The sequence below is a fragment of the Nerophis ophidion genome, unplaced genomic scaffold (genome assembly GCF_033978795.1).
Source record: "Nerophis ophidion isolate RoL-2023_Sa unplaced genomic scaffold, RoL_Noph_v1.0 HiC_scaffold_289, whole genome shotgun sequence".
Classification (NCBI taxonomy): Eukaryota; Metazoa; Chordata; class Actinopteri; order Syngnathiformes; family Syngnathidae; genus Nerophis; species Nerophis ophidion.
In genome coordinates this window covers 54,740-65,336 of record NW_026907211.1, presented here as the reverse complement: position 1 = coordinate 65,336, position 10,597 = coordinate 54,740, and the positions used below count along the sequence as shown (strand labels likewise).

Here is a 10,597-nt window from a genome sequence, read left to right as displayed (position 1 = left end):
CTCCATTGTTCATACAGCTCCTCGCTAACCACCCTCCATTGTTCATACAGCACCTCGCTAACCACCCTCCATTGTTCATACAGCTCCTCACTAACCACCCTCCATTGTTCATACAGCTCCTCGCTAACCACCCTCCATTGTTCATACAGCTCCTCACTAACCACCCTCCATTGTTCATACAGCTCCTCACTAACCACCCTCCATTGTTCATACAGCTCCTCACTAACCACCCTCCATTGTTCATACAGCTCCTCGCTAACCACCCTCCATTGTTCATACAGCTCCTCACTAACCAGCCTCCATTGTTCATACAGCTCCTCACTAACCACCCTCCATTGTTCATACAGCTCCTCACTAACCAGCCTCCATTGTTCATACAGCTCCTCACTAACCACCCTCCATTGTTCATACAGCTCCTCACTAACCACCCTCCATTGTTCATACAGCTCCTCGCTAACCACCCTCCATTGTTCATACAGCTCCTCACTAACCACCCTCCATTGTTCATACAGCTCCTCGCTAACCACCCTCCATTGTTCATACAGCTCCTCACTAACCACCCTCCATTGTTCATACAGCTCCTCACTAACCACCCTCCATTGTTCATACAGCTCCTCACTAACCACCCTCCATTGTTCATACAGCTCCTGGCTAACCACCCTCCATTGTTCATACAGCTCCTCACTAACCACCCTCCATTGTTCATACAGCTCCTGCTAACCACCCTCCATTGTTCATACAGCTCCTCACTAACCACCCTCCATTGTTCATACAGCTCCTCAACAACCACCCTCCATTGTTCATACAGCTCCTCGCTAACCACCCTCCATTGTTCATACAGCTCCTCACTAACCACCCTCCATTGTTCATACAGCTCCTCACTAACCACCCTCCATTGTTCATACAGCTCCTGGCTAACCACCCTCCATTGTTCATACAGCTCCTCACTAACCACCCTCCATTGTTCATACAGCTCCTCACTAACCACCCTCCATTGTTCATACAGCTCCTCACTAACCACCCTCCATTGTTCATACAGCTCCTCGCTAACCACCCTCCATTGTTCATACAGCTCCTCACTAACCACCCTCCATTGTTCATACAGCTCCTGGCTAACCACCCTCCATTGTTCATACAGCTCCTCACTAACCACCCTCCATTGTTCATACAGCTCCTCACTAACCACCCTCCATTGTTCATACAGCTCCTCACTAACCACCCTCCATTGTTCATACAGCTCCTCGCTAACCACCCTCCATTGTTCATACAGCTCCTCACTAACCACCCTCCATTGTTCATACAGCTCCTCACTAACCACCCTCCATTGTTCATACAGCTCCTCACTAACCACCCTCCATTGTTCATACAGCTCCTGGCTAACCACCCTCCATTGTTCATACAGCTCCTCACTAACCAGCCTCCATTGTTCATACAGCTCCTCACTAACCACCCTCCATTGTTCATACAGCTCCTGGCTAACCACCCTCCATTGTTCATACAGCTCCTCACTAACCACCCTCCATTGTTCATACAGCTCCTCACTAACCACCCTCCATTGTTCATACAGCTCCTCACTAACCAGCCTCCATTGTTCATACAGCTCCTCACTAACCACCCTCCATTGTTCATACAGCTCCTCACTAACCACCGTCTATTGTCTGCAGGTCCTGGCTCTGCTGAATGAACAGGAAGTGAAAGCCCTGGTTTCCACGCGGGCTATCATACCTCGCACCTTCGTACTCAAGCCCGGAATGAGTCTCTTTGTGGGAGCTCTTGCTCGGATCGACTTCCTGCAGGTGTGCAACTTTTAGTTTTGAGAACTTGACTTTGAGCTCCACTCATCCCTTGTTGATTGCGGCAATTGCTTCCAAGCCTGACCATGGTTATCTATTTCCCAGAAAGTAAAACCTGCCTAAATATGTTCTTTAAGCTAATTAGAGCCTGTAAACATGACATAACTGCCTGACACCTAGAGTGTTTTCTAGTACTCACGGGCAGGATCCTCCAAGCATCACCCACCCATCACAACACGACCGCTATCCTGGAAATACTTCATCCCATTCCTCTTAAGTTACAAATGTGCTTTTTAATTCAACAAAATTCACAGTCCATGTGTGTTTGAAAGTCCCCTCTACGTCGACCAGACAGGACCGGACTGCGGCAGACACACCCCTCGCCTCCATTTGCCCGTCCTGTCTCCCAGGTGAGGCTTCATCCTGACGGGCTGGCCGACGTTCAGCTCCGGCAGATCCCTTGCCGATTTGTCATACACGAACTTCGCCGCCTGGTACTTCCCCCTCAGCTAGTTGGGAACCCCTGTGATGACCTGAGGTGCAAGGAGCTGGTCGGCTACCAAAAGAAGTGTTCTCAGCCTTCTTGGCACGAGCCGCTGTGCTGGGCTGCAATGCATGCCCTCAGTGGGCGTGTTTCGCCAATGCAGGACGGCCTTCCAGGGGTCCTCTTTGGCACGGTCAGCCTTTTTCCACAAGCCTTTAACAATCTTTACTGCTGACTCTGCTTTGCCATCAGCTTTTGGGTGCCGCGCTGAGGACATGACGTGTTCGAAGCCCCACTCTCTCGCAGATGCCCAGACTTCTCTGCATGCAAACTGGCTTCCCCCATCCGAAATGGCTAAACTGTTCCTTGATTCGTCAGATTGTGGCGTCGGCCGATAAGTCAGGGAGCAGGTTGATCTCCCAGAAGTCGGAGTTGTGGTCCACCACGAGCAAAAAGTTGTGTGCTGCCTAGCTGTACAAGTCCATGCTGACCAGCTGCCATGGACGTGTGGGGAGCGGTGTGACATCATGGTCTCTTTCTCTTGTTGGTGCGCATACTCCTTACACCCGGAGCACTGCTGTACAGTCTCTGACTTCCCCTTGCATGCCGGGCCAGTACAGTGTATTGTGGGCATGTCTGTAACATGCTTTGCCACCCACATGATTGTAGTGGATCCTCCTCAGCAGTGTATTGTGGGCATGTCTGTAACATGCTTTGCCACCCACATGCATTTCCAGATGCATGGCTTTCAGAATGATGACACACTGGCTCCTGAGAAGCACACCATCCTGTGTGCTTATTTCATCTCTGATGGCCCAGTAGTCCCTGATGAGTACGGGGGCCTCCTCTTTGTCTTCTGGCCATCCCTGCAGTACGACTGCCTGGAGTGTTTGGAGACACATCCTCCTGTGTGTGCTCGGGTCTGTGCCAGGCGTTGGCTGCTGACATGAGCTAGTCTGCCTGCTGAATGGCCGCTGCGTCCCACTGCTCTTGTTGCATGCTGCAGACCCTTCCTCGTCGGTACAGCGTGTCTGTTTCCTGTGGCGGGTGGTGGCTCCACTAAGTGTGTCACTTATGTACAAACCCCGTTTCCATATGAGTTGGCAAATGGTGTTAGATGTAAATATAAACAGAATACAATGATTTGCAAATCCTTTTCAAGCCATATTCAGTTGAATATGCTACAAAGACAACATATTTGATGTTCAAACTCATGAACTTTATTTTATTTTGCAAATAATAATTAAGATAGAATTTCATGGCTGCAACAGGTGCCAAAGTAGTTGGGAAAGGGCATGTTCACCACTGTGTTACATCACCTTTTCTTTTAACAACACTCAATAAAGGTTTGGGAACTGAGGAAACTAATTGTTGAAGCTTTGAAAGTGGAATTCTTTCCCATTCTTGTTTTATGTAGAGCTTCAGTCCTTCAACAGTCCGGGGTCTCCGCTGTCCTATTTTACGCTTCATAATGCACCACACATTTTCCATGGGAGACAGGTCTGGACTGCAGGCAGGCCAGGAAAGTACCCACACTCTTTTATTACAAAGCTACGCTGTTGTAACACGTGCTGAATGTGGCTTGGCATTGTCTTGCTGAAATAAGCAGGGGCGTCCATGAAAAAAACGGCACTTAGATGGCAGCATATGTTGTTCCAAAAGCTGTATGTACCTTTCAGCATTAATGGTGCCTTCACAGATGTGTAAGTTACCCATGCCTTGGGCACTAATACACCCCCATACCATCACACATGTGTAAGTTACCCATGTCTTGGGCACTAATACACCCCCATACCATCACACATGTGTAAGTTACCCATGCCTCTGGCACTAATGCACCCCCATACCATCACACATGCTGGCTTTTGAACTTTGCATCGATAACAGTCTGGATGGTTTGCTTCCCCTTTGCTCCGAATGACACTATATTGAATATTTCCAAAAACAATTTGAAATGTGGACTCGTCAGACCACAGAACACTTTTCCACTTTGCATCAGTCCATCTTAGATGATCTCGGGCCCAGAGAAGCCGGCGGTGTTTCTGGATGTTGTTGATAAATGGCTTTCACTTTGCATAGTAGAGCTTTAACTTGCACTTACAGATGTAGTGACCAACTGTATTTAGTGACAGTGGTTTTATGAAGTGTTCCTGAGCCCGTGTGGTGATATCTTTTAGAAATTGATGTGGGTTTTTGATACAGTGCAGTGTTTCCCACAGGTCAGGCATCTATTTGTGGTGGTATGGTTGGGGGTGGTGAGGCAGCGGCGGCGATGACCAAGAAGAATGCGGAGTTGGAATATAATTACAACACTTTTGTGTACATATTTATATACATATTTATATAATATGTAACTACAAGCTCCATTCACAGAGTCCCATTACTTTTATGAGCGGCCGAGCGAGTCAAAAGCCGGAAAAAAATAATATATATTTTTTTTTAATAGTTTTTTATTTAAAAAAAAAATTTTTTTTATTTGTGGCGGCTGTAATTCTTTCATGGCGGGCCGCCCCAAATAAATGAATGTGTGGGAAACCCTGCAGTGCCGTCTGAGGCAGTGGTTCTCAACCTTTTTTCAGTGATGTACCCCCGTCAACATGTTCTTCATTCAAGTACCCCCTCATCACAGCAAAGCTTTTTTGGTTGGAAAAAGAGATAAAGAAGTAAAATACAGCATGATGTCATCAGTTTATGATTTATTAAATTGTATAACAGTGCAAAATATTGTAGTGGTCTTTCTTCAACTATTTGGAAAGAAAGATATACAAATAACTAAAAGATTGTTTACCTGCTAGTTAACTTCCTACTCACCATTTACCTGCTAGTTAACTTCCTACTCACCATTTACCTGCTAGTTAACTTCCTACTCACCATTTACCTGCTAGTTAACTTCCTACTCACCATTTACCTGCAAGTTAACTTCCTACTCACCATTTACCTGCAAGTTAACTTCCTACTCACCATGTACCTGCTAGTTAACTTCCTACTCACCATTTACCTGCAAGTTAACTTCCTACTCACCATTTACCTGCAAGTTAACTTCCTACTCACCATTTACCTGCTAGTTAACTTCCTACTCACCATTTACCTGCTAGTTAACTTCCTACTCACCATTTACCTGCAAGTTAACTTCCTACTCACCATTTACCTGCAAGTTAACTTCCTACTCACCATTTACCTGCAAGTTAACTTCCTACTCACCATGTACCTGCTAGTTAACTTCCTACTCACCATTTACCTGCAAGTTAACTTCCTACTCACCATTTACCTGCAAGTTAACTTCCTACTCACCATTTACCTGCAAGTTAACTTCCTACTCACCATTTACCTGCTAGTTAACTTCCTACTCACCATTTACCTGCTAGTTAACTTCCTACTCACCATTTACCTGCTAGTTAACTTCCTACTCACCATTTACCTGCTAGTTAACTTCCTACTCACCATTTACCTGCAAGTTAACTTCCTACTCACCATTTACCTGCAAGTTAACTTCCTACTCACCATTTACCTGCAAGTTAACTTCCTACTCACCATTTACCTGCTAGTTAACTTCCTACTCACCATTTACCTGCAAGTTAACTTCCTACTCACCATTTACCTGCTAGTTAACTTCCTACTCACCATTTACCTGCTAGTTAACTTCCTACTCACCATTTACCTGCTAGTTAACTTCCTACTCACCATTTACCTGCTAGTTAACTTCCTACTCACCATTTACCTGCAAGTTAACTTCCTACTCACCATTTACCTGCAAGTTAACTTCCTACTCACCATTTACCTGCTAGTTAACTTCCTACTCACCATTTACCTGCAAGTTAACTTCCTACTCACCATTTACCTGCAAGTTAACTTCCTACTCACATTTACCTGCTAGTTAACTTCCTACTCACCATTTACCTGCAAGTTAACTTCCTACTCACCATTTACCTGCTAGTTAACTTCCTACTCACCATTTACCTGCTAGTTAACTTCCTACTCACCATTTACCTGCTAGTTAACTTCCTACTCACCATTTACCTGCTAGTTAACTTCCTACTCACCATTTACCTGCTAGTTAACTTCCTACTCACCATTTACCTGCAAGTTAACTTCCTACTCACCATTTACCTGCTAGTTAACTTCCTACTCACCATTTACCTGCTAGTTAACTTCCTACTCACCATTTACCTGCAAGTTAACTTCCTACTCACCATTTACCTGCTAGTTAACTTCCTACTCACCATTTACCTGCTAGTTAACTTCCTACTCACCATTTACCTGCTAGTTAACGTTGCCTGGATGTTTGTGATGTGAAGTAAAAAGTGAATTTTGTCTTTCAGGGCGAGCAGTCCTGCTGGTTCTCTGTGCTGACCTCTGCTGACCTGCCTCTTCACCTCACCACTGTGGACAAGGCACTCAGTGTCTACCAGAAACATGCTGGACATCAGCTGCTGGGGGTGAGAGGTCACAATGTCAGTGGTCAAGTGGGGGTCATGGCAGTTTGGGGGTGAGAGGTCACAATGTCGGTGGTCAAGTGGGGGTCATGGCAGTTTGGGGGTGAGAGGTCACAATGTCAGTGGTCAAGTGGGGGTCATGGCAGTTTGGGGGTGAGAGGTCACAATGTCGGTGGTCAAGTGGGGGTCATGGCAGTTTGGGGGTGAGAGGTCACAATGTCAGTGGTCAAGTGGGGGTCATGGCAGTTTGGGGGTGAGAGGTCACAATGTCGGTGGTCAAGTGGGGGTCATGGCAGTTTGGGGGTGAGAGGTCACAATGTCAGTGGTCAAGTGGGGGTCATGGCAGTTTGGGGGTGAGAGGTCACAATGTCGGTGGTCAAGTGGGGGTCATGGCAGTTTGGGGGTGAGAGGTCACAATGTCAGTGGTCAAGTGGGGGTCATGGCAGTTTGGGGGTGAGAGGTCACAATGTCGGTGGTCAAGTGGGGGTCATGGCAGTTTGGGGGTGAGAGGTCACAATGTCAGTGGTCAAGTGGGGGTCATGGCAGTTTGGGGGTGAGAGGTCACAATGTCAGTGGTCAAGTGGGGGTCATGGCAGTTTGGGGGTGAGAGGTCACAATGTCAGTGGTCAAGTGGGGGTCATGGCAGTTTGGGGGTGAGAGGTCACAATGTCAGTGGTCAAGTGGGGGTCATGGCAGTTTGGGGGTGAGAGGTCACAATGTCAGTGGTCAAGTGGGGGTCATGGCAGTTTGGGGGTGAGAGGTCACAATGTCAGTGGTCAAGTGGGGGTCATGGCAGTTTGGGGGTGAGAGGTCACAATGTCAGTGGTCAAGTGGGGGTCATGGCAGTTTGGGGGTGAGAGGTCACAATGTCAGTGGTCAAGTGGGGGTCATGGCAGTTTGGGGGTGAGAGGTCACAATGTCAGTGGTCAAGTGGGGGTCATGGCAGTTTGGGGGTGAGAGGTCACAATGTTGGTGGTCAAGTGGGGGTCATGGCAGTTTGGGGGTGAGAGGTCACAATGTCGGTGGTCAAGTGGGGGTCATGGCAGTTTGGGGGTGAGAGGTCACAATGTCGGTGGTCAAGTGGGGGTCATGGCAGTTTGGGGGTGAGAGGTCACAATGTCAGTGGTCAAGTGGGGGTCATGGCAGTTTGGGGGTGAGAGGTCACAATGTCGGTGGTCAAGTGGGGGTCATGGCAGTTTGGGGGTGAGAGGTCACAATGTCAGTGGTCAAGTGGGGGTCATGGCAGTTTGGGGGTGTCTGCAGGTGCCAGCAGGAGGAGCAGATCGCATGAAGGACTTCCCGGCGTTGGTTCCTCAAGAGTTCCGGCTGGAAGGGCGAGGTCACACGGAGGCCGTGGCCGACATCAAGCTGTCGTCCGCAGGTACACCAAGAAGGTGCGCCTGCAGGCGTCAGTCACGGGGTTGTCATGGAAACCATTGCTGTGTGCAGGCTGGGTGGCGGTGACTGCAGGGCAGGGTCAGCAGCTGCTGGTGGCGGTCCATGGCCCGCCCTCGCTGGCCTACGGTCTGAGGACGCCGCCGCTGCTTCCACACGTGGTCTTGCTGAAGGGAGCACGGATCCCCGGATCGGCCGCCTACAAGGTCATGAAGCCGTCGGGGATGCTGGACCTTGGACTGTCCGCACGTGCGGCCTACAGGCAGAAAGCTAAGGCCAAGAAGAAATGAGAGGAAGTGACGTTTGCACCTGGGGAGAGGCCCCTCCCATCTCCAAGGACATGCACCTGGGGAGAGGCCCCTCCCATCTCCAAGGACATGCACCTGGGGAGAGGCCCCTCCCACCTCCAAAGACATGCACCTGGGGAGAGGCCCCTCCCATCTCCAAGGACATGCACCTGGGGAGAGGCCCCTCCCACCTCCAAAGACATGCACCTGGGGATAGGTTTATTGGCAACACTGAATGGTCCCTAGTGTGTGAATGTTGTCTGTCTATCTGTGTTGGCCCCGGGATGAGGTGGCGACTTGTCCAGGGTGTACACCGCCTTCCGCCCGATTGTAGCTGAGATAGGCTCCAGCGCCCCCCGCGACCTCAAAGGAGACAAGCAGTAGGAAATGGATGGATGGACGTTGTTGTCAACTAAAGAAAACATTTATTTACAAATTTGATTTCCTGTGTGATGTGGTCTCATGTCCTGTGTGATGTGGTCTCATGTCCTGTGTGATGTGGTCTCATGTCCTGTGTGATGTGGTCTCATGTCCTGTGTGATGTGGTCTCATGTCCTGTGTGATGTGGTCTCATGTCCTGTGTGATGTGGTCTCATGTCCTGTGTGATGTGGTCTCATGTGCTGTGTGATGTGGTCTCATGTCCTGTGTGATGTGGTCTCATGTCCTGTGTGATGTGGTCTCATGTCCTGTGTGATGTGGTCTCATGTCCTGTGTGATGTGGTCTCATGTCCTGTGTGATGTGGTCTCATGTCCTGTGTGATGTGGTCTCATGTCCTGTGTGATGTGGTCTCATGTCCTGTGTGATGTGGTCTCATGTCCTGTGTGATGTGGTCTCATGTGCTGTGTGATGTGGTCTCATGTCCTGTGTGATGTGGTCTCATGTCCTGTGTGATGTGGTCTCATGTCCTGTGTGATGTGGTCTCATGTCCTGTGTGATGTGGTCTCATGTCCTGTGTGATGTGGTCTCATGTCCTGTGTGATGTGGTCTCATGTCCTGTGTGATGTGGTCTCATGTCCTGTGTGATGTGGTCTCATGTCCTGTGTGATGTGGTCTCATGTGCTGTGTGATGTGGTCTCATTTCTGTCTCAACAAACCTTTTCATTAGGAACACATGCTGGGAATGTCTTAAATATTTTCCTCCCAAAACAAACATTTGCTCTTCCATTACAGTCCAAACTGTGGTTGTCATGGCTGAAATATTTACTGATTTTGATGTTTGTACTTCATCACAATTGAGCTTTCATACATCATCAGTTACAAATCTAAAACAAATGTGCTTTTATTTTGAAGGAAGTCATTGTGTAACTAAATAATAGGCGTGGAAATCTGTGGGCAACTAGCTTGTCATCCAATTCACTGGCTGATGATTCCACTCAACACTCATTTATTTGCTATAACCATGATAAAAGTATTTTAAAAGTCATTCTGATACATGATGACTAACATGAATGGCAGCCAAACTGCGGAGCAATAGTTCTTAGACGTCACCTTTCTTCTCCAGGAAATTGTGAGTACATGAAACGTGTTCCATAAGAGGTTTTTGTCAACCAGTTATTATAATTAATGTACAAATTAATATTCTGCCTTCTAAATAAAGAATGGATTTGAAAGCCCAGGGCCGCAATGTGTGTTGGAAGTGTGGAGGATCAATGAGTCCTGTTGAAGGGCTTCATGTAGACTACTGACCTGGATTTACAAATGGTTGACTTCTATAGGCTAGTAAGGTCAAGTGCAGCCTTCATCAGAGGGGACATCAGGTCAAGTGCAGCCTTCATCAGAGGGGACATCAGGTCAAGTGCAGCCTTCATCAGAGGGGACATCAGGTCAAGTGCAGCCTTCATCAGAGGGGAAATCAGGTCAAGTGCAGCCTTCATCAGAGGGGACATCAGGTCAAGTGCAGCCTTCATCAGAGGGGACATCAGGTCAAGTGCAGCCTTCATCAGAGGGGACATCAGGTCAAGTGCAGCCTTCATCAGAGGGGACATCAGGTCAAGTGCAGCCTTCATCAGAGGGGACATCAGGTCAAGTGCAGCCTTCATCAGAGGGGACATCAGGTCAAGTGCAGCCTTCATCAGAGCGGACATCAGGTCAAGTGCAGCCTCTGATGAAGGCTGCACTTGACCCTACTAGCCCAAACTTGTCAGGTACAGCACCTGACCTTACTAGCGTGTATAAATCAATCATTTCTAAATCATGTGTCCTG

General features: G+C 48.2%; 1 protein-coding gene across 1 annotated transcript; it reads left to right on the top strand.

The window, feature by feature from the left end:
• Nucleotides 1-1,578: 1,578 nt before the first annotated feature.
• LOC133547944 (nitric oxide-associated protein 1-like) lies at nucleotides 1,579-10,007 on the top strand (the record flags this gene model as incomplete). The annotated part of the gene is made up of 4 exons (XM_061893409.1): nucleotides 1,579-1,796; nucleotides 6,597-6,713; nucleotides 7,974-8,091; nucleotides 8,160-10,007. Coding segments are annotated over 4 exons (689 nt in total), but the record flags the coding sequence as incomplete, so codon positions are not given.
• Between the last annotated feature and the right edge of the window lie 590 nt (nucleotides 10,008-10,597).